At 36.1% G+C, this 25,014-nt stretch overlaps 1 protein-coding gene across 1 annotated transcript in view; it reads left to right on the top strand.

Moving 5' to 3' along the window:
- The window catches only part of LRRC7 (leucine rich repeat containing 7), a 386,330-nt gene that overhangs the window by 338,308 nt on the left and 23,008 nt on the right, over window positions 1-25,014 (top strand). Inside the window, exon 23 of the mRNA XM_010848760.1 lies at window positions 10,506-10,598. Coding sequence (XP_010847062.1) covers window positions 10,506-10,598 — 93 coding nt within the window. The remainder of the gene's footprint in view (window positions 1-10,505; window positions 10,599-25,014) is intronic.

Genomic DNA, 25,014 nt, shown 5'->3' with positions numbered 1-25,014 from the left:
TAAATGAATGTCACTTTGTAGCTAGCCAGCACACTTAACTTTTTTTAACCTTAAAGAAGCACTTAGTAAACTTTGATTTTCCTCCTGAATGATGAAACTATCTCAAGTTTCAAACTACCCTTCACAATAAGACAAGGCAAAATATCTAAGAATTCTAATTTAATACACTTATTTTTACATATTAATTTTTCATAGAAATTAAGTAGAAAGTCTGTTTTCAACTCTATAATTAACATAAAATATATGAAAGTGATTTTTTTTAACATAAATTTGACATATATTAAAAGCATGTAGGACAGAGTCCACAAGTTCCTAGCTAAGACAGCGGTGAGATTCAACGACATACAGTTACTCACGGCACAGGGTGTGCTCCACATGTGCACCTGGCAAGGCGGTGCCACTGTTCACTTCCGGAGCCTCTTCTAATCAGAAGAGCTGGGCTTCTGGGCTTCTCTCATGGTTGGCTGGTGCCTACAGTTCAGTAGTTTTAATGTCATCACTGTGTACAATTTCTTGGGCTGGGGCAGGAAGGTGCCGGTGTGGTCTCGGGCCTCACTCTGAGCAGGGAGGACGGACCTCAGTTATCATAGTCAATAGGTTTCCGGTGGAACCGCAGTCTTCCTCACTTGTTCTTGCTAATGAGAAATTATTAGCTGGCTTCCAGAGAAAGGCCCCACACTCACCTGATGCCTCAGCATCTGTCCTGTTGTCTGCATCCCAGGGCTTGTATTCACTTAGAAGTGAGGAATCAGCCCAAGGAGCCACGTCCTACATGCATTCAGCTCCTGCCAAATCTACAGTATCGAAAGTGATTTTTTAAAGCATAAAGTACTATCCAGATTCAAGGTATTAGCTTCTGTAAACTAGAAATCTGATGTATAATAATGGATATCTTTTTTAACAAATTACCTTCAACAAACTCGTGTGCATGTCACTTGAAGTGCATTATCAGGGAACTCTACTTAGAAAAGGGATTATATAAATGACCCAGTTTTGCTCTTTTTTATGGCTGAGTAATAAATATTCCATTGTATATATGTAACACATCTGTATCCATTCCTCTGTTGGTGGATATTTAGGTTGGAATCTATAAAAATGATATAGATGACCTTATTTTCAAAGAAGAGATAGAGACAGAGGTAGAGAATAAATAAATAGATATCAAGAGGGAAAAGAAAGATGGAAGGAATTGGGAGATTGGGATTGATATATATGTACTATTGATACTATGTATAAAATAAAGAGCTAACGAGAACAACTCTACAGCACAGGGAACTCTATATAATGCATTGTAATGATGTGAATGGGAAGGAAATCCCAAAGGAAAGGGATATATGTATACGCATGGCTGATCCACTTTGCTGTACAGTAGAAACTACACAACATAGTAAAGCAATTGTTTCAACAAACAATAATTAAAAAAAATAAGGGATTATAATGCATAAACTATTTTGATTATTGACAAATATAATAGAGAATCATAGAATTGTATTAAACAATGAGTGAAGAAAAACAGAGTGAAGACTTCACTCCTTCCCATTCCACATGAAAACTCTTAGCCATCATATCCATTTTCTCAGCTCCTCCCTTTGTTTCCCAGTGCAAGTGGCTATTTACCTTATCCTCTTCTTCTCAGTAAAATAATAATACTTTATATCAGTTTTTCTCAACCTCAGCTGTACTTTAGAATCTTCTCAACTTTTTTATTGAAGTATAGTTGATTAACAATATTATTTTAGTCTCAGGTATACAGCATAGTGATTCAGTATTTTGCAGATTATTTTTCATTATAAGTTATTGTAAGATATTGGCTATAATTTCCCATACTATATAATGTGTCTTTGTTGTTTATTTATTTTATACATGATGGTTTGTTTCTGTCAATCCCACACCCCTAATTTATCTTTACCCCCTCGCCTCTTCCCTTTGGTAACCACAAGTTTGTTTCCTATGTCTATGAGTCTGTTTTTGTGTTGCATATATATTCATTTGTATTATTTTTTAGATTCCGCATGTCAGTGATATCCTACAGTATTTATCTATCTCACTTATTTCGTTTAGCATAATGCCCTCTAAGCCCATTCATTTTGTTGCAAATAGCAAAATTCTATCCTTTTATATGGCCTTTTACATTGTGTATATATACTACATCTTCTTTATCCATTTGTCTGTTGATGGGCACTTGGGTCATTTCCAAGTCTTGGATATGGTAAATAGTGTTTCTGTGAAGATAGCAGTTCATGTGTCTTTCTGAATTAGTGTTTTCATTTTTCCTGGATATAGGCCCCGGAGTGGAATTGCTAGATCATATGATAGTTCTAGGCTTCCCTGGTGGCTCAGATGGTAAAAGAATCTGCCTGTAATGCTGGAAACCTGGGTTTGATCCCTGGATTGGGAAGATCCCCTGGAGAAGGGAATAGCAACCCACTCCAGTATTCTTGCCTGGAGAATCCCATGGACAGAGGAACCTGGTAGACTACAGTCCATGAGGTCACAAAGACAGCACTTTTTTGAAGAACCTCCATACTTCTGGAGGGAGGTTGTTCAGGAGCTTTGAAAAACACTAATGTCCCGGCCTCATTCCCAAAGAAACTGATTTCATTAGTCTGAATGTGAGCTGAGTGATAGGAATTTTTGAAACTCCCCAGGTGATTCTATTGTGTAGCTAAGGCTGAGAAGTAATACTTGAGATATTCTACAGCTCAACAATTTACCAGCTGAATAACATATTGTTATTAACACTATTTCGAAGCATACACAATTCATACATAACTTGTTGAATATTTTTAAAAGAAACTGAAATAAACTTTTTCTCTTTTGCAAATGTATAAGTGAAGTGTTAGTCACACAGTTATGTCCGACTCTTTGCGACCCCATGGACTATAGCCTGCCAGGCTGCTCTATCCGTGGAATTCTCCAAGCAAGACTACTGGAGTGGGTTGCATTTCCTTCTAAGGCAAAGCATATTTGTATATATAGAACACATAGACTCCAAAGCATAAATAGGAAAGAAAAACAGCCTGATGCTTCAAATGTTTCAAAATCCTTTCATATATTAACTGATTTCATCAACCAATAATGTGACGGATAGAGCAGTGCCTGTTTTATTGACTAGAAGCCTAAGATTTGAAGAAGCAGAGCTAGAATTAAAATCCAATTTCATGAGTGTACCACATTATGGCCAAACACAGGGATCAAGAGTAAGCTCACACTGGAAGAATAAAAATATAAAAAACTACACTCTAGAGTTTCTGTCTGCCCCAGACAAGAAAGAGGATATACCTGCTAATGAACCTAATACATCAGGATGGCCAGAGCTGCAGAGCTGTCTCGTACCAGGAGTATACATTCAAACTAAAGTTTGTGCCTGAAAGAGGACTTGTAACATTACATTAGAATTATATTAGAATAAGCTCTATGAGTTATACAAAGCAGTTCCCATCCATCATATTCAAGGACAAAAAAAACAAAGCTCAGAAACCCTCCCTGAAGGAGATGCTGTAGTGTACCCCAGAAGAAATCATTTTTAATACTTAATAATATGTGGAACATATAATAATTCATGAAGCAATTGGCTAAGACATGATTTCAGACATTTCTTTAGGTACTCTGATCAGCTGCCTGACGGGCTCACAGGGTTTCCAAGTGAGGCTTTCATCAGTCGGGACCAACTAAAGAAAAAACCATTATTCTGAATGCTTAATAGTTTAATATAAGAAGAAAAACTTGGAAATATTTTGGGGTTTTATTTATGAATTTTTAAATTAAAAGGCAATAATTAAATAAAAATTATAGAAAACAGATATTAAGATGGTTTTAATGTATATTATTTACTCCAATGATTTCAGGGACATCCCATACCTCATCCTGTCCCACTTAAAATACAGCTATTAATTCCTATTTTCCTCATAGAATTTTATTCTTCAGTAATCACTCCAGTGTTCTTGCCTGGAGAATCCCAGGGACGGGGGAACCTGGTGGGCTGCCGTCTATGGAGTCTCACAGAGTCGGACACGACTGAAGCGACTTAGCAGCCGCAGCAGCAACGTTAGTACTGCAATTCTGAAATTACAAATCATAGTGCGACACAAATAATGTCTAACTCATCACAACCAATTCTACAAATTGACTTAAGAATTTTATGCAGTTATTATAGATAGTGGCATTCAGTAAACACTGTAGTAGGAATCAGAAGGCCTCTCTCAGTGTTCCACTAAGTATATGTGTGGTCTTGGTTTCCGTAAGTGCAAAATGAAGGAAATGAAGTGAATAACCTTTTAAATTCATTTACATACTAAAAAAAATGAGTTTCTATTTTCTAGAAACATACAGAGTTGGCAATTTTTTCCCTGAAAATCTAGAAAATGCTACTAGAAGGATTTTATTCATCAATTTCTCTTTTTTAAAAAAATACTTTTATTTATTTATCTATTTTTGGCTGTGCTGGGTCTTCATTGCTGCGTGGGTTTTTCTCTAAGCTGTGAGGAGCAGGGGCTACTCTCCAGCTGCAGTGCGCAGGTTTCTCGTTGCAGTGGTTTCTCGTGCTGCAGAGCACAGGCTTCAGTAGTTGCTGCACGTGGGCTCAGGAGTTGTGGTTCCTGGGCTCTAGAGCAGGAGCTCAATAGTTGTGGTGCCCGGGCTTAATTTCTCTGAGACATGCAGTATCCTCCCGGATCAGGAATCAATGTCTCCTGAACTGGCAGTTGGATTCTTTATCTCTGAGCCACCAGGAAAGCCCCTATTCATCAATCTTTCTATTAGGATGTTTCTTCAAAAGAGTTAATGAGCAATTTAGTTGGACTTGCATCTCTAATTCACAACAGAAAAAAATAATGAAAACAGAAGGATCAAAAATAGTAATTGTTCTTAAATATTTATATATTTTCTAATTATTATACTTTCTTGAGTCTATTACATAGGCTTCTTAGAAATTCTGGAAATGCAGAGTTTTATGTAGATTTTATATAATTGTTTAGAATTCTTTATCACACAAGCCCTGTTATATAATAACCCATAATACCAGGTACTAAAAGTAAAAGTAGCAGCAAATTTAATTTCAAGCTTAATTGCAGTACCACGAAGCATTCTCTCTACTTCTGTCAAGTCCCATAGTCAGATCCCCATCACCATCTCTCAGCATGTGGCTTGACCTCTTTCTTTAAATTTCTTCACTTGGCTGTCACTATTCTACTGTTTTCCTCTTTCCACACTTTCCTTTTTTTTTCCATTAAGATGTTTCACTCAAGAGTGGGTTCTCTGACCCAGATTTCTTTGTTCTTTTTTGGGGGTATAGTTGCTTTACAATGTTTCTTTTGACCATGCTAAATTTAAGAATCCTTGTAGCTCAGTCAGTAAAGAAACTGCCTGCAGTGCAGGAGACCTGGGCTTGATTCCTGGGTCAGGAAGAGCCCCTGGAAAAGGAAATGGCAATCCACTCTAGCATGCTTGCTTGGAGAATCCCATGGATAAAGGAGCCCTGGCAGGCTACAGTCCATGGGGTCACAAGAGTCAGACATGACTTAACGACTAAACCACCAAAGACAGAAGAGCCTGGTGCCCTACAGTCCATGGGATTGAAAAAGAGTCAGATACGACTTAACAACTAAACAACAAGTTTCAGAAATTCACTGGACATTCAGATTGAGATATCAACAAGTGGGTAACTGAATATAAACATCTGAAGTACAGAGGAGAGGCCAGGGCTAGAGATATTTTTAAAATTTGGAGTCATCCATCCTGGAGCTGAATGAAACCATATAAGTGTGTGTTGTTGTTCAGTCACTCAGTTGTGTCTGACTCTGCAACCCCATGGACTGCAGCACTCCAGGCTTCCCTGTTCTTCACTATCTCCTGAAGTTTGCTGCCTCTTGTCCGTTCAGTTGATGATGCCATCCAAGTGTGTATGGATACAAAAGAGAAGAGGGTCAAAGTCTGAGCACTGAATCACTCTATCATTTAAAGGTCATGAACAGAAGAGGAGCCAATCAAGAAAGAATGCCCAGTTTCTGCTGTACAGTGAAGGGCCTAGCCACTCTTTTTTATTTCTTTATTGGTAGAAAAATAGCTCAAGAGCTTCAAACCCTCTCAGACTTAAAACTAGCAAGATAGAGCAAGATTCTCTTTCCTGAAAATCCCAGTAGGCTTCTCATTTCTCCTATTTGATCAGGTTACCTGCCCATCCTATAATGATATTTTTAGGAGATACTGTGCTTTGTTTTAGGTCTAGATAACATTATTCACTGAAAGAATAGAGACTAAGAATAGAGAAGTGAGTGGTTTTCAAAGAGAATTGGAGATGATAGCTGCCAGACAAAGAATGAATGGCTCTTGAGCAGCAAAAACAGCAGGTATCCACTGAAAGCTTCATAAATACACACTGCTAGCAAAGGGAATGGTCTCTAGAACAAAGCACAGTAAGCAAGTTAACTACAGCATCACCAGGTATCTTTCTGTAACGCAACTCTCTAATCTTGAATTACACCTCACACACATCCATGCATGTGCATGTACACACACATGTTGTTCATGTATATGAACACACAAGGTGCAACAATTTCCTTTATTCTTGTTACTAGGTTTTAGAGCACTGCAAGACCAAATCAGATCACTGGATTCCAGAGATTATAGATTATGATTCACAGAGCCTCACTGCTACATAATAATCCATTTTGTCACTGGCTTCTCCATGACCCAGTATTTTAATTGGAATAAGATCAATATAAACCAGAATTACCAAGTAGTCAAATGATAGAAGCAGACTCCACAAGAAGCAAATGCACCATTTATTGCCAAACTGTTGCCAATATCTTAAGTCAAAAATTTCACTCATTGATATCAGTAACTTGATAGAAAATAGAAAAGCTGATTTTCACTAAATAAGCTATTTATTAGCCTCCTAGATCTGACCTTTTGCTAGAACACCGCATTTCCTCTTGGCTAAACTTCTTTACTTTCAGACTGCTCCTTGAAGTATTCTCTGCTGTTACATTTCATGGCCCCTTTGGGCCTTACCAGACAGGTGGAACTCCTTATATGTGAGATGAGTACTGTCTCTGACATGCTTTATGGGACACAACAGCCGCAACACAATCTATTAACCATAGCATAGCATGCCCAAGAGGAGTCTGGCTTGAGATCAGAATGTATGGCTGTTTGTCACATTTATAAAACCACAGTGTCATCTTTATTATTTCTATTATTTAAAAAATATATTGAAGCAGTTCTTCATATACCTGGCACATATGAAATTTATTTTCCTTAGATTTTTAGTTCTTTCCAGATTGACAATATTATAAAATAGATATAGTCACTACAGGAGAATAGCTGAAAAGTGTTCTCAGCAGTTTACTTTGTAAATAAAATCTGTTGCATATGTTTCCTTTCAGTTTTTATAGTGGTCTGGAGAAAGCCGGAAGTGTGCATACCTTCCACATATTACATTGTAAAATATAAAATTTTCACATTAGAAAAATACAACCCCAATTTTAAATAATTTAATTGGAAATGCACAGATATACTGGAAAATATAAAGGTAAAATATGTAAGTCATGTTTAGTTCCTTTCTTCTCATTTTCTAATTAATGACAAATAACAAAAAAGGACTACTAGGTGAAATGGTATGTTGAATAAATTTCAAATATTCCTTCAAGCTACATCAAGCTGTTATATGTTCATGTTCATAGACAGTGAGCCATTTAAATACAAAACTATTCAAAATCGTAGTTTCTACCACCATATGATAACTAGTTTTAACAAATCTAGATCAACTAAAGGAAAAGTTTTAATTAAATGTATCTTTAAAATAAAACATAGAGTACTTATGATAATTGCAGTTACTTATCATTTAGAAACTGTTCATTAATGACTTCACCATAAAAATCACATTAGTGGATAGTTTTTTGTTCTTGTGCTGCATATAATAGTTAACCATTGTATTTACTATTAAAGAATATGACAGTGAATTAAGGATAATCTCATTAAATGGCCAGTTCCCATTTAATGAGACTTGATGGGAACAAATTGATCCAGTTCCCATCAACTCACGATATATGCTAATTAAGTCAAGAATAGGACTCAAGTTTGCCTTGAACTGTCTAAGAGGTAAGGATTAAATGTACCTTAAAAATAAAGATGTAGAGAACATTTTGGGCATTTGCATTTGCCCGTAAGCAAATTAATAGGCTAAGAAGTGTTGCTGGAGAAAACATTAAACTGATGTTTCAAATCATCTTAAAGAACATTTCCAGTATGATGGAGGTTGTGGTTCAATAGCTAAGTTGAACCTGCTGCTGCTAAGTTGCTTCAGTCGTGTCTGACTTGTGTGACCCCATAGACGGCAGCCCACCAGGCTCCCCTGTCCCTGGGATTCTCCAGGCAAGAACGCTGGAGTGGGTTGCCATTTCCCTCTCCAATGCATGAAAGTGAAAAGTGAAAGTGAAGTCGCTCAGTCAAGTCTGACTCTTAGTGACCCCATGGACTGCAGACTATCAGGCTCCTCTGTCCATGGGATTTTCCAGGCAAGAGTACTGGAGTTGGGTACCATTGCCTTCTCCTACTCTTTCGCAACCCCATGGACTGTAGCCCGCCAGACTCCTCTGTCCATGGGATCTCCCAGGCAAGAATATTGGAGTGGGTTGCCATTTCCTTCTCCAGGGGATCTTCCCAAGCCAGGAATCAAACCTGCGTCACCTGCATTGCAGGCAGTCTCCTGCACTGAAGGCAGATTCTTCACCACTGAGCCACCAGGGAAGCCCTTCCAGTATGTATTTATATAAATACAAAATATATTCTAATGTATTTTTTAATTTTTTTTTTCTTAACTCTTTATTAACCTTTTGCCTGCTAATCTCTGGTAATACTTGCTTCATCCTAGTTTCAGTCCTTGTTCAGTACATTAAAGTTATAAAAGTTTTTTTCCCGTTATGTAATCAAATTATATGCTACCTCTGGGGTTCCCAAGTCTTTCAGTCATCTGGGGTCACCCTGTCCCACTTCAGATGGAAAACTAGCATTTTCTCACAGACCCCCACACACATCCCCAGCTCTGAATCATCAAGAATTCCTAGGTTTTTTATAGTTTCTCTGGGGCAGTGGTCCTCAGTCTTTTTGACACCAGGAACCGGTTTTGTGGAAGCCAGTTTTTCCATAGACAGGGTGGATGGGGGGCAAGATGACTTAAGCATGATTTAAGTGCATTACTTTTATTGTGCTTCTTATTTCCATTATTATCGATCAGTTACACCTCAGATCATCAAGCGTTAGATCCCGGAGGTTGGGGACCCCTGCTCTAGCTCAGTGTTGGCACTGATGTAGCTTCCACTGAATTCTTGATCTGCATCTTTGCATCAACTTTTATAATGGCTGTTAGCTTTACCACCTCCTTACCCCAAGCTGGACCTACTTCTAATGCCATCATTTCATTGGAAAGCATAGGGCTCTGAGGTTTAACAGATCTCATTTATGATGTGGGGCTTCGGGAGGTAGCAGAGCACAGAATACTAGAATATTAGCCTTCACAGTCCTAAATATTTACTGACTCTTCTCTATCACAAACAATTCCTCCATATTTTCTATCTCCTTCTTTTTTCAGTCTTCTCCTCTTTCTTTTAAGACCTGTTAACTGTCTCTTCAGGAGCTGCTGTCAAAACTCTGAACTGTTTTCAGAGTCTTTCTTTTCTCTTTTCTTTCGCCTTCACTCAAACTGTGGCTAAAACTTCACCCCTTTCTCAAATTAAAGCCCTGCTGTATCTAAACAATAGAATTATCTACCCAGGAGATGAATTGTTCCACTCTCCTAGAAAACAATAGCAACTAATTTAAATTACATAGCCATCTTTTCCCTTACTCTACATTTGCAAAATTTCTTTCACTTAGTCACACAGCTCTTTCTAATTAGTCAGAATATATGTGCATTTAAAGTAGATAGTTAAAATAATGCAATTGTTATTGTTAAAAGATTTTTAAGTTTTACAAACTGCTAATCAAAATTTAGTCCTGCACATAGTAATGAATGAACACTTACTCATGTCTGCTTGCTCAGGTAATTTTAAGTTAATTCCTATCATAGTTGATGCCTATAGAAACACTGTTGCTGAAGCTGAAACTCCAATACTTTGGCCACCTGATGTGAAGAGCCAACTGCCTGGAAAAGACCCTGATGCTGGGAAAGATTGAAAGCAAAAGGAGAAGGGGACAACAGAGGATGAGATGGTTAGACAGTATCACCAACACAATGGACATGAATTTGAGCAAACTCCAAGAGATAGTGGAGGACAGAAGAGCCTGATGTGCTACAGTTCATTGGCCCACAAAGAGTCAGACATGACTTAGCAACTGAACATCACCACCAGAGAAATGCTATTTTGTCAGTTTATACTGTCTTTTGTGTCCCAAGCTAACCCTGAGAACTTAAGTGAAATGTGAATCTTTTCTAGTAGGATACAATTATTTGAAGATATTTAGCTTTACATGTATTTGATTACTTTTTTTTATCTTTTTTTACATAGTTTTGTGTGAGAATAGAAAAGAATCCTGGCCTTGGATTTAGTATCAGTGGTGGAATTAGTGGACAAGGAAATCCATTTAAACCTTCTGACAAGGTAAGAAGTGAATTTCTTATTGACAATTTTAATTAGTAAAACACTGTACTGTATCAAAAAAGATTTTTAAAATTTTGCGATTTTACTGTGCTTTAATAAGCTAGCTAACTATGAAACCAGTTAGAAACTTTCTCAGCAAGGAGAAAAAAGAATTCACTGCAGTGATTGACAAATCCTACGAATAAGAAGAAATAAATTTAAGTATCCTTTTGAAAAGGAAGTTCTTTGTTTTTTACTTTTTGTTTTGTTCACCATTGTATATATCTATAAAGGAAGCTACACAGGTAATTTTTAACAATTTGTTTCCAAAAGTTGTAAATCACTTATTTGAGAAAATGTTTTCTCATAGTAACAGAATGAATAAATACTGATTCAACAGGAGGGCAGTAAATTGACATCTTTATATTTAATCCATCATATTTGTAAAGTATTTCACTGATAGGATTGTAGAACTAAAAGACCAGAGAAAAGAGATATCTTGTGAGAACATCAGTTAGCCATGGCAGAGGGATCGGGTCCTCCTCTCATGCTCACCCCCGTTTGCCAAACCATAGGTAAAGGGTAAAGTTTCACCTCCTCCTCCGACTCTAACCTCAACCATTGCCAGATATCCACCATGCTGCTCATGCTCACATTTGGCCTGTCTGATCCCACTGAAGAACACTTGACATTTTTATTAAAAAATGTACCCTGGGCTGCATAATCTGCCCTCTGCCATCAGTGTTTTAATACTCTCAGCTTCTAAACAATTAGTAATTATAATTTGATGATATTGAAACTGTCTGCTTTTGACCTCATCAAATTTAACTGCATTAAGCGACATCGTAAAACTTTGGGTGATGAAGAAAGACAGAAATTACATATAAGTAAAACCTCCACAGGCTCTTGACTTACTTCTGAATCACATGCTGGTGCAGACCTTTTCAATGTGCCACTCTTATAAAGGTAACCCACATATCAGTTTCTGATAGAAAAAACCTATTTCTGAAAAAACGTGTATGCTCCTACTCTGGAGATTTCCATAGCCTTTAATCCCTTATTTTCCTCCACTTCTCCCACTCTTTTTGTTTCCTACCATCCATTATGCCCTTCTTCTTTTTCTTTTTGAAGAAGAAGAAGAGTTTGGACCAAGAGGAAGAATTATTCTTACTGTACATATTATATTAGGATGGAAGGGAAAGAAATCCCCAGTGTCCATAAACAAGAATTTCTTTGATTTGAGTGATTGGAACAGATATTCCCATATAAGGAATGTGTATCAAGCAGCCCTATATAAAAGGGGAATTCCATTTTAAAATGTTTGTGTATAAATAACTGCTGCATTTCCTTTTTGAAATGATGTTGAAGATAATCATTGATTAAGTAGAATTTAAATATTTGTGACTTAGTAGGACCAAGTGTTTACTGAATTTTAATAAGTTATTAATGTATCTTAAGACAAAAAGCATGAAAATGCAAAATCATGAGAAACATATGATATTTTTAAAAGCCTCAAATCGCTGTCTGATTCATCTTGGCCTCTCTTTTTCTCTCTGGTTTTACGTCTCCTCCATAAGCTCTTTCAATGAAAAGTTAACAACCTTATCATTCATAAGACAGTTTAAATTCAAAATTCATTTTCCTCTCCTTTCTCACCAGCGTGTACACTTTTCCACCATATTTTTGGAAAGCACAGGGTACTAGATATTTTTCAATTAGTGAAGTCACTCAGTCGTGTCCAACTCTTGGCAACTCCATGGACTGTAGCCCACCAGGTTCCTCCGTCCATGGGATTCTCCAGGCAAGAATACTGGAGTGGGTTGCCATTTCCTTCTCCAGGGGATCTTCCTGACCCAGGGATCAAACCCAGGTCTCCTTCATTGCAGGCAGACGCTTTAACCTCTGAGCCACCAGGGAAGCCTTGTCAGAATGCTGTTACTGTTTTGCTTTTATTTTCAGCTGAAGGGGACAGTAGATGTGAGGCTTTCAAATCATTGCCTGTGATTCTTCCTCTATGAGGAAATATGAACACTTTGTAACTATTAATTTAATTTCTCATTTATAATATTTTAATAACTCTAGTGAGACTGAATTATTTCTATGATATAATATAATCTATCCATTGAAAGATTTCCCCTCAAAAGCACTTTCTTTGCCTGATTACTTTCTAAAACATTTAAAATCTGAAAAGTCTCCATTACTGCAAATTGATCAGATTAATTAAAAATTAATTAATTTTAATTTCTTCTGTAGTTCCAAATCTACAGAAGATTCTCAGATTGCTTTCAATTTATTGACCACATCAATCATATGGTAAATACTCAGTAAAAAGTGTTGAGGAGATCTAAAGACTAAAGATCTAAAGACTAGCTCTGGACAATTTCTATAAGAGTTTAATCCTCTCACAAGGAAAGGGATTAATCTCAAAGAAATTCAGTTGCATTTCTTTATCCCCCATGCTCCATTCCTGTAGTGGTTGCATAAAATTTAGTGTACAACCCAGTGCCTAAAACCTAAAAGTATCAAACAGCAACAAAATGAAAATCAAGCTTAAAAATACTCTTCTTGAGAGGTTCCTGGAGCTCCAGTGGTTAGGACTTGGCACTTTCACTGCTGTGGCCCTGGGTTCAATTTCTGGGCAGGGCAATAAGATCCCACAAGCCATGTGGCACAGACAAAATAAAACTCTTCTCTCCAATGTTGAAGAACAAGTTTTATCATAAACTGGTTAATTTACAGCTGTGAGGAGAGGTGAAGAGAACCAAATTCAACCAATGTTTTAAGTCAGCAGATAGTAACCGGATCAGAGGTTGATGCTTTCTTTATAAGGAGTTCTAGTAAAGTTAGGAAAAAGCTTAAACTTTAATATAATATATATACCCTCTTCCAATAAGAGCTTCCCTAGTGTCTCAGGGATAAAGAAAACACGTGCTAATGCAGGAGACGTAAGAGATGTGGGTTCAATCTCTGGGTTGGGAAGATCCCCTGGAGAAGGAAATGGCAACCCACTCCAGTATTCTTGCCTGAAAAAGCCCATGGACAGAGGAGCTTGGCGGGCTACAGTCCATGCAGTCACAAAGAGTCGGACACAACTTAGTGACTGAAAAACAACTCTTTTAATAAACAGGTCATGGATTTAAAATGGTCTTTCAAGCACACTGTAGAATTTTACTTACTATTTATGAATGTTCAAGTGTTTTATAATGTCACTCAAAATTCTAGGTATCCAAGATATCTGAATGTCTGACAGTCATTGAAGACTTTCTGTACTAAAGCAGCCAATGGAATTGTTCCATTCTCTTTATTACAATTACTAGGAACCACTGTTTCAGCCAAATGCCAATGACCAAAGTGAAATAGCACCAAACTGATTACGTGGTATACAGCCAGGTAGGAAAAGCATGAAGTAGTCATCCAAAGGGCTGAGAGGATGGACCTGGGGCGAAAGTGAGTTGTGTTGTTCAGTCTGTCAGAAGTTCCAATTTAGATTCTGTTCCAATTTAGATATTGCAGAAAAACTCTTGCTACAGCTCAAAAGTTAACTGAGGTTTTAGAGAGAATTGAGGATCAAGCCAGATATGAAGACTGTATTGTACCAGACTTTGAGAGCTGAGAACAGCATCTGGTCTTGCGAATATAACTCCTCTCAAAGACCTCAAGGTAGTCTAAATCAACCATGGTGTCCATGGATTAAACGGATGGAGCATGATTAGTCCTATAGTTCATATCATTGTCAGAACAGTGGTGAACAGAACAACTACTCACAGTTGAACAACCCACCTCACTCATCATGGAGTTCATTATTTTAGGTTCACTGCCAGGTGAAAGCTGCTTTTACATACTTGAAAAGAGAAAACTGTAGAAAACCAGATAAAAATGACCTTATGTAATGCTTGCCTTTGCCCTCCCAGTGAAGTGGATGGAGCCATTATCTGATTTATTCTTATAGAGGAGCACTGCTATCAAGATGGCAAGATACTCCACAGAGATAAAAGATTTTGATGTAACAAATCTGATAATAATAATAAAAGTATATAGACTTTTATTGAGTATCTATAATGTGTTAGTCACTATATTTGGCTCTTTAAATACATGAACTGATCTGATCTTCATAACAACTTGTGTTAGTTGAATATTATTATTCCTCATTTTGTGGAATGGCCCAGAGGGGTTAATTAAGTTGCCCAGGGTCATTTAGCTGATCTGTAGCAGAGAAGATTGGAACCCAGGTTGATCTGATTCCAAATCCTTTTCTTTTAATAAGCTCTGTGATTCACACCTCTATCTGCAAATACCACTTAGCAGAAGAGCCACATGACAAATTTATACCCTGTAGAGTTGAGACTAATATAGTAATCTAATATTGAAGGTGTTACAGAACACTCTAATTAGTTATAGCCTAGATATTTGCGTCAACAAATCCTCGAAAGTCAGCATATTTTCTCTATTGAACTTAGATAATTAGAAGCATGTGTACAGCATACAGTACACATTGGATTGCTAAATATTTGTATAACTTTTGGACTAAGGTATTATTGTGGAGATTGTGCCAATGGAACAAACCACAATAATCTTTCTCTATTTAAGTGTTCATAAAATAATAAATCATGATTGCAAAATTTAAGATACCAATACAGTTTCCATGAGATATTGTTGGGAAGAGATTGGATTAATGGATGATCGATATCGTGTTGTGTGACTTCATAAGGCAGCCCAAGACTCTGAAAATAAATTTTTAATGTTGCATTCACATAGCTCCTCATCAAAGGACTGATATCCCTCCTTGCTTCATTTGAGAAGGATGGACTAAGAAGCTTCTGGATTTTAAAGATATTAAAGGAGATGACAGCCCCTTTCTCTATATGCTGTAAAAGCATAGCACTGAATAATCCCATGAACAATTACCTAGAAACAGGATCAAATGGAAGCTACATTATGCATAACCTCAAATTACATGATAGCAGGAACTACCCATACTAGGATATTGAGACCAAAGAATCACTTATTCTCCACAGTTTTATCATAAACACTTATGCTCAGCAGATGCCGGAGACCTTACTTATATTTCCATGAATTTGGACAATCTGCATGTAGACAGAAGTGATAGAAGAAACAATTCATGTTCTTTCTTAAATGCCTTAATTTGCCCATGGTTTAGGTAAAATCCCAAGCCAAAGAATATTAGAGGCATGTCAACTGTAAGATTCTATAATCACCAATAAACTCTAAAGTTCTGGAATTTCAGAATAAATTACTGCACTTAATTGTACATAAATTTTAAAAGATCAATTCCAAATGCCAAACGGCCTGCAACTGGATATAGGTCCCTCTTATTTACACACCACCTTCCAGCCTAGAAAAAAACTGTATGGAGATGGGCACTGCATCAAATAAAAGTTTTTTATATGATTAATATTAAGAAGAGAAGAAAAGTTAGTTGTGCAAATCCAAAACATTTCTTTAATACCTTTACTGGGGATAATAATACCCAGAGGCATGCTTGGCAGTAGCAAGTTCGAAAACATACAAGAAAATTTTCCAGGTTTGTTCAGTCTCATGACACTGGTGGATCACAAACAAAAAGTTACAAAGATCTGTTCTTGACTTATGAAAAAAGTATGTATCATAAACCTATTTACTGTCACGTGTTCTCCATGGATATAAAAATCAAGAATAGCAAACACATTTATCTAGAACTCCACACAGCATATGATTTATATTTATTACATAAATATTAAACTACATGCAATATTTCCTTAATTTTTTATAATCCCTAAAGATGATTTATATATTTCTAAATTAATTTTAGAATATAACTTACATGTCTGTTCCATCCTTAATTCTACTTTGAGTGATTATGTAATGCAAAGTAATGTGGAGAACCTATTAACTATGTGAAAATAACATTCAGGAGCAAGAAACAGATAAAATATAAATATGTGTAATTTTTATATAAAGCTGAATTTTTAAAAACAAATAACAAGCATAAATTATTGCACTACTTGGTTATTCCAGCTGCATCTTAGTCACATTGCAGTTTGAGGTTTAGAATACCATTTGGTTGTTTAAAGACATTAAAAGCAAGAATTTTTTTTTAATAAAAATGCATTTTTGCCTATTTTGTTCTTTGTCTTATATGTTGAAAAGACCCTAAATCTATTCAGAAATATTAATAGAAATGCAGTCTTCGCAATCTCCTTTTAATAGGATTCTACAAGTATGATCACCTATATGAGGTCTTTTAAGAAGGCTCCAAGGCTTCTCTGGTGGCTCAGACAGTAAAGAATCTGTCTGCAATGAGGGAGACCTAAGTTTGATCCCTGGGTCAGGAAGATCCCCTGGAGGAGGAAATGGCAACCCACTCTAGTATTCTTGCCTGGAGAATTCCATGGAGAGAGGAGTCTGGTGGGCTACAGCCCACAGGGTCTCAAAGAGTTGGACACAACTGGGTGACTAGCACTCACTCAAGAAGTTGTGGCAGTGTCCTTTAGCCAATTCGATGATTTTAATATCAAGACATTATATTATAAAGAAGAGATATAAGATTTCAGCTTGCAAAGGGATGTAATAAAATATAACAACACAGACATGATTCTTTAAGAAAATATCATTCTATTTTACATATGAAAAAATAAGGTGATTTAAAAGAACCATTTCAAATAAGAACATTGATTGGGACATTTTAATTCAACGGTATATTTAGAAAAACACTTGCATTGAGATTGCTATCACTTTGTGATATATTTTAACAATCAGTAAAATATTTTTCAATAAAATTGAAGTCCAAGTACATAACCAGTTATATTAGTTGCTAGAGTTAAATGTTATCTATGTTTTGTCTGCTGCATAATGTCAGCTATTTAGCATGGAACAAAATATGCTCAGTAAGGAGGCAGAAATGGTATGGGAAAGGACTTGAGACTTTTTAAGTTTGTTTCAATTTTTGGAAAAACATCAGAGACTTTTCAATCAAAATATGAAAATACTTAAAATTAGTTCATAAATAATATCTTATGTAATAACTAATAAGAATTAACAGGTCCATCAATTAGAGAAAGCTTATTACTGAGGGTCCAAAAGATCTTTGAGAAATGTGTGAAATCTTTCATATTCCATTTATAAATTTACACCACAAGTTGTAAATGGTATTCCAGCAACTCCGATAGTATTTCTAATTTCTGCTTGAAGATGTTATAACTAACTAGAATCTTGAAAATTATGAAGTCAGATTAATAGAAATAAAATAAAAACAAAGTAAAAAGTAATCTTCCATGTCTCTTCCTGTAGCACTATTGTTTAACTTTTAAAAATTTACCCATCTAACATTTGAGATGTATCTCAATAGCATGTATTTAATAACAGTATTATCCATTTTTCCTCCAGTCCACCTCCAAAGTTGCTATATGCATGGGAGCCTGATACTGGCTTCCAAAGAATCACTAGTAAGCAAAATATAGAATCTGCATATACCTTCCAGGCAAGGAGATACTGTAGAGCTTTAATTTTTGTAGTTTATATTTTTCTAAAATCAGATCCTCAAGATGCAGAACCAGAGATGGAGATTTTTGTGCAAGTTAATTGAAGAATTGCTGTTAGGTGAAATCTATATGAGAATGAGGGATGCAGTAGGGCAGGTGAAGAAACTGGGCAAAGATATGGATTTAGTGGAAATTTTAATTAAATTTTAAAAATTGAATTAAAAAAATAGGGTACCACAGAGTTGTCTCACCCTAAGGAAGGAAACAGCCTTTTGTACCCTAGTATCAGTCATTGAGGGCTTCATAAGTAGCTCAGTGGTAAAGAATCTGCCTGCCAATGCAAGAGATGTGGGTTTGATCTCTGGATCGGGAAGATCCCTGGGTTGGGAGGAGGAAATGGCAACCCACTCCAGTATTCTTGCCTGGGAAATCCTATGGACAGAGGAGCCTGGCAGGCTATGGTCCATGGGGCCGCAAAAGAGCCAAACACAACTTAGCGACTAAACAGCATCATCAGTCATTGACTACGTGGGAAGGAGCATGACCTACCCAGCATTTCTCAGTAAGGAAGCTCCAGGCTGAGGGTAATTTTCAAAAGAAGTGTTAGATGTGAGCTATCAGCAGCATCTGCAGAGTGAGAGCACCAACCTTATCAAGGACATCTGGGCAGGTCCCCAAAAGTGTCCATTATACCATTATGAAAATAATGGATGTTTTTCATCTTTCAAACTGAAAGTACTTCAGTACCAGTAATTCTGATATGCTTTAATCTATGAGAATTACTTCCCTAGAGCCTGAGTGCTTTCAACCATGGCATCTGAGAGGGATTGCCAAAGCAACTTGATACTTCAGTATGGATCCTGAAATTTGTTGTGTTGTATTTTTTCAACAAGACCCATTAAATCTGCTTTTAAATCCTTGTAATTTTTCAGATTAATCTTTAAAAAAAAAAAAGACTGCTATATCCCACAAATATAGTCTTAGACTCTCCTAGAGATAGTAATCACTAATTGAACCAAATCTCTTCTGTTCTTTGATAGCTAAAGAAAGTGGTTCACAAAATAATACACAAGGAGCAGGGAAATTTGGTGTGAGCACACTTAGGTGGGAAAAAAAAATCAGGTAGAAATAGGTATGATCAAAGAAATCTAAAACAACTAAAAAGAAAACACAAGTAACTGCAAAACACTTACCGTGTCATTTTTCTCTTTTGGGTGTGTAAAGAAAATCATGAGAACACAAAGAGTTGATTCTTAAGTTCTGTAAGTTCCAACTTAAGTTTTCCCTAAGATCTTTTGAATGAGTTGAAAGAAAGCCATAAAGAGATGATTATAGATTTCCAGACACCAAGTTGACCTGAAGGTCCCAGAACTCTGCTGGAAAGTTGGACTACTAGATCAGAATTTTTAGATTGTGTTATTTTAAAATGTATATATATAAATACATGTATATATATATACACATACACACACATATATGTAAGTATCTATATTTTCAAAATATATATTATGAGGTTTGGGGGTTTATTTCTTTTGTTTTTTGCCTGTGGTGGGTCTTCATTACTACACACGGGCTTTTCTCTAGTTGCTGCAAGCGGGGGCTACTCTCTAGCTGCAGTGCTCAGGATTCTCATTGCAGTAGCTTCTCTTATGGCAGAGCACAGGCTCTAGGCATGTGGGCTTCAGTGGTTGCATAGCGTGGGCTCAGCAGTTGCGTCTCACAGGCTTAGTTGCTCCGAGGCATGTGGGATCTTTCCAGACCAGGAATCAAACCAGTGTCCCTTCCATTGAAAGGTGGATTCTTGACCACTGGACTACCAGAGAAGCCCCCAAAATACATAAATTGTTAATAAATCCACAGTTACATTAAGCAGTGAGCACGTAATAACAGTTTAGGATTATTGTATAAGGTACAAAATTACAAGTAAGATTTTATTTGTCTATTATCTTTATAATATAATTAGCATAGCTATACATGGTCTTAGTAACCAATTCTATTTTTAAATATAAAGGAGTAGAAATTATTTCCTATATTTGAAACCGACTGGGTCAAACCCCATCACCATAGACAAACCACATTCCAATAACAAGGCACTATCATTTAACCTCCAATGACATTTATTAATAGAAAATAGGAAGTGTTGGACTATACATTAAAATGGTTAAAGAAGAATCATATCTTAAATTTGTGTTTCTCTTTGTTTATTGAGCTACACCAAGATTTATTTTTTATTGAGAGAAAAATCATATATTCATCCTGTCCTCTCCTTTTTAAAAAATGGTTTCTACCTCGACTTTGAATGACTAATTTAGTAGGATACCTCCACTAAGGTACAAGATTTGCTTATTCCTATACTGCAAGATAGAGAAGGCAATGGCACCCCACTCCAGTACTCTTGCTTGGAAAATCCCATGGACGGAGGAGCCTGGTAGGCTGCAGTCCATGGGGTCGCTAAGAGTCAGAAGGACTGAGCAACTTCACTTTCACCTTTCACTTTCATGCATTGGAGAAGGAAATACCAACCCACTCCGGTGTTCTTGCCTGGAGAATCCCAGGGATGGCTGAGCCTGGTGGGCTGCCGTCTATGGGGTCGCACAGAGTCGGACACGACTGAAGCGACCTAGCAGCAGCATACTGCAAGAAAACCCTGTAGTATACTGGGTTTTGTATAACTTGCACACACCAGCTGGGAGCAGCTTCAGTTCTCTGAAGGTGTCCGTCTCTGAGACACAATGTGAGGGTCACCAAAGAGACAAACAATTGAGAGCCACTTTCACTTAGGTATCTTCTACTGATTGTGAACTAGGGCATTCTCAGTGCTTTTACTCTGGACAACATAGTCATCCTTTTAAATCATAATTAACTTAAAAATATACAACAAAATTCTAACCAATAGGTTTAAACTTTGAATTTTTAAAAAGTAAACACATATTACTTACAAAGTTCACACATTCATTATTTTTACATGATCTTTATTACCAGGATAACTTGAAATAGAAAGGCTCTTAAGCATTTGTTGTATATTTTTAAATGCTTTTTATCTTTCATGGTTTACATACTTTTTGCAAACCAGCTAAGCTTTTCCTGGAGAAGGAAATAGCAACCCACTCCAGTATTTCTGCCTGGAAAATTCCATGGACAGAGGAGCCTAGCAGGCTACAGTCCATGGGGTTGCAGAGTCGGGCACAACTGAGCACACACTGCCCAGTCAGTCTTTTCCTTTATATTAAAGTATCCAATTACATTGATAATTCAGTTGTGACTTGAGTTGTATCTTTCAGGAATGTTGAAGTTTTGTACATATTTTATAATTACTAAAACTGGTGTTTTCTTTCCATAAAATTAATAAATACAATCATAATACAGTCTTAGTCTCAGATGTGTACAACTGCAGTCTTTTTACTTTAACTTAAACCTCAGAAAAATTATACAGGTAATAAATGAAAACACTGTCACTATAAAAATTAAATAATATAGAAATATAGAGACTAAAAAGTAATTTTTTTAAAAAAGAAGCTTCCTTTTCTCTCTGCCTCACACTGCCAATGCACTTTATCAGTCAGTGTATCAGAAATCCACAACTGTAGAGCCTACGAGACATTTGTCACTGGCCTTTTGACCTCCTGATTTCACTGCCAGCTCTAAGCAACACTCCAGCATGGTCTACTCTACATAAAGCCATATTTTTTCTAAAAGAATCATAGTTTGACTGAATGTAGCTCACAAGAGAACAATTTTTCACTTTAGAAACCTTATTTTAGCATAAGTGACAAAAAAGACTTTAGTGAATTTTTCACTTCTCAATCCATTATTTTGAAATGGTATAATGTCAAAAAATTTGACAATTGAAGGGGCTTTGGGGAAGCTCGAAGGGATGATAATCAGAAAGCTGATTATTGATACTATTTTAGGAATAACGAAGAAGGAGAATCCACAGCCACCTACAGTTACTCACTCTTGGTTTTAATTGCTTCTACTATTTTATGCTATATATAAAGCTGAGAAGAAAAGCCAGTAGGAGCTCTGACAGAATCAGTAAATTGTATGAAACTCAGCGACCCAACTATTCACCGCAAGTTAAGGTCTCATATTAAATACAGGCTTTAAAGTTTAAAGAAGTCATAAAATAAAAGAAATGGAAAATATTTCACCTGTTTTTCCCAAATAGGCAAGAAATCTGGAAAAACAGTATGTAAAAGAGTGTGATCTCTTAAAAGAAAATGTGAAAATCAAATGAAAGAAGATTCTTTTTTTAAGCTTAAGAATTTTACCAAGAAATAAACAGAAATAAAAAGATAGTTTAGGTCACAATAGAGAGACTCCCAGAGATTTTTAATTTTTAGGTAATAATTGGAATACTGTAACAATCAATTAAAGAAAAATTACAATTATAATTCCTACAGGAATACCTCCAGGGTATTAAAGTTTGGTTCCAGACCACTGCAATACAATGAATATTGCAATGAAGCAAGCCCCACAGAATTTTTGGTTTCCAAATACCGTTAAAAGTTACGTTTATACTATAATGTATTCTTTTAAGTGTGCAATAGCATTATGTCTAAAAATAATATAGATGCCTTAATTCAAAAATACTTTATTGCCAGGGGATTCCCTGGTGGCTCAGATGGTAAAAACACTTTATTGCCTTTTTTTTATAGTGAGTGAAGAAATGGAGTGGGAGGTTGGAGTTAGCAGATGCAAGCTTTTATGTATAGAATGGATAAACAAGGTCCTGCTGTGTAGCACAGGGAACTATATTCAATATCTCATGATAAACCATAATGCAAAAGCATATTTTAAAAAAAGAGTATCTAAGTCTTCAATGAGTAACATCAATGATCACTGATCACAGACTACAAACAGAATAAAATATTGCGAGACTTACCAAAATGTGACACAGAAACATCGAAGTAAGCAGATGCTGTTGGAAAAATGGCACCAACAGACTTGCTTAACAGAAAGTTGCCACAAACCTTCAATTTGTTTAAAAAAATGCAGTATCTGCAAAGTACAGTAAAGTGAAGTACAGTAAAACAAGGTATGCCCATATAAAGTCGGCAAAGCCAAACATAATTTTAACTCTTATATTCAGATTCCCCAAAAGAGAATACTGCATGATAATCAGCATCAAACTATTTAAAAAATTCAATTTTTTAGTAGCCAATTTGTCATTTCTAACAGGAATCGCAGATAAAAGGAAATAAGCTTTTGGGCTGCTATTATCAAGTCATAAGGGCAGTATCTTGAAAACTGTATATCTATATACATTTTTCTTTTTGGCTACTAAATAAATCTTTACAGTGACATAAAAGAATGATGAAAATGTATTTTTTCTGTTAGGATTGCTCCGTTATATTGTTACTATCTATAATCACATAACCAGTTTCTATGGGTTTTAATAGTCCCCTGTTGCACCAATGGATTATTAATAAATATGTGATTTTTATTTTAATATTTCTTTATATAAAAGTTCATGAAAGACAGTTTTGAATTTCTTTAAAATCTGTGGATAAGATTTTTGTGATGTTTTTAGAGAACTTTGATCAGTTGTATCATTTGTAATCTCTGTCTTTTGAGGCTCAATTATTTTAGGTTTCTAAAGCAACTTTCTTTCTGTTCATTATTTATGAATTTCATATTCATTGTTTTGTCAGCTAAAGTTCAGTCATACACTGGAGCATCATATTCAGCTGCCAATGCCCTCTTTTATTTTTTTTTTCTTTCCTTTCCTTCCCTCTCTTCTCTTTCTCTCTCCTCTTCTCTAGTTTCTAATGATCACTGGATAAATCTCTTCTCTTGCTGCATACAAAGTCTTCAATTATTAAGCTAGGAAACTGTTCAGAGCTCAAGATTTGACTTTCAGCAATTAACCTTACAATATTTTTTTTTCACACTTTTGACTCTTAGAGTAAAACTATTGATAATATCTTTATTCTTGATATGTCAAGTGGTCTAATAATCACAGGGATTAAGTAAACACAGTCTACTGTGTATTTGTCATGCTGCTCCTTTGAGCCATATCATAGCTTAATATTAATATTGCCCAATTTATGAAAAAAAAATTTGCCAATATTTGACCCCCAAAAAAGTTGCACTTTACAAGCTATTGAATCAATGGCTATGTTTACTATTTCTATGAGTCATTTTTTTCCTCCAGAAACACTGTCTGAACTTTTATAGTTATATGAAAGCATAAAATATCATATTTTATAATATATAACCAATATGTTCTAAATTATAATTGCTATAGTATGCAATTTTTATCTGACGTATGGCCTTCCTAGAAACCAATTTCTTAGCATCAGCTACAGCCAAGTTTTTTTCAGAATTTTAAAGAAAAGTATATTTCACAAACTGATGTTGCAGTTCCCTTAAGACAAGTTCTATTTTGGTGTCTACATTTACAATAGCTGAGACTGTCACAGTCATTCACCTTCATCATTAAACGGTCATATAAAGTTCCTTTCTCCTCTAAAGTTAGAATGTTAAATGTTAGCCTTGTAGACTCACTTCCTGAGTCCTTCAGGGTTTATGTCCAGTGGTGTGCAGGCTAGGTAACCAATAAGACAAGGTCAGATCTTAACACTATGAAAAACCTTCCATACCCATCTTTTTTCAAAATTACTTGTGAAAAGCAAAACTTTTAAAAAGCCCATTATGGGTACTTTTGGAAAAACCATTTATAAACTTATATGAAAACTGGTTCAAAAACTGGGGTAGGAATATGAAATTGCAACAGGTCGTGCTGGGGGGGTTCCTCTGTGATCCCTGAGTCCATTGGATCTGTGTCTGTCTCAAGCACACTTAGATATTGGTGTTTGATAGAAGAAAAGACTTATTTGGACAGGACTGCGAGAAGGCAATGGCACCCCAGTCCAGTACTCTTGCCTGGAAAATCCCATGGATGGAGGAGCCTGGTAGGCTGCAGTCCATGGGGTCGCTAAGAGTCCTGTCACTTT

The sequence above is a fragment of the Bison bison genome, unplaced genomic scaffold, assembly GCF_000754665.1.
Source record: "Bison bison bison isolate TAMUID 2011002044 unplaced genomic scaffold, Bison_UMD1.0 scf7180017864271, whole genome shotgun sequence".
NCBI classification, from domain to species: Eukaryota; Metazoa; Chordata; class Mammalia; order Artiodactyla; family Bovidae; genus Bison; species Bison bison.
This window is presented reverse-complemented; position numbering and strand designations above follow the sequence as displayed.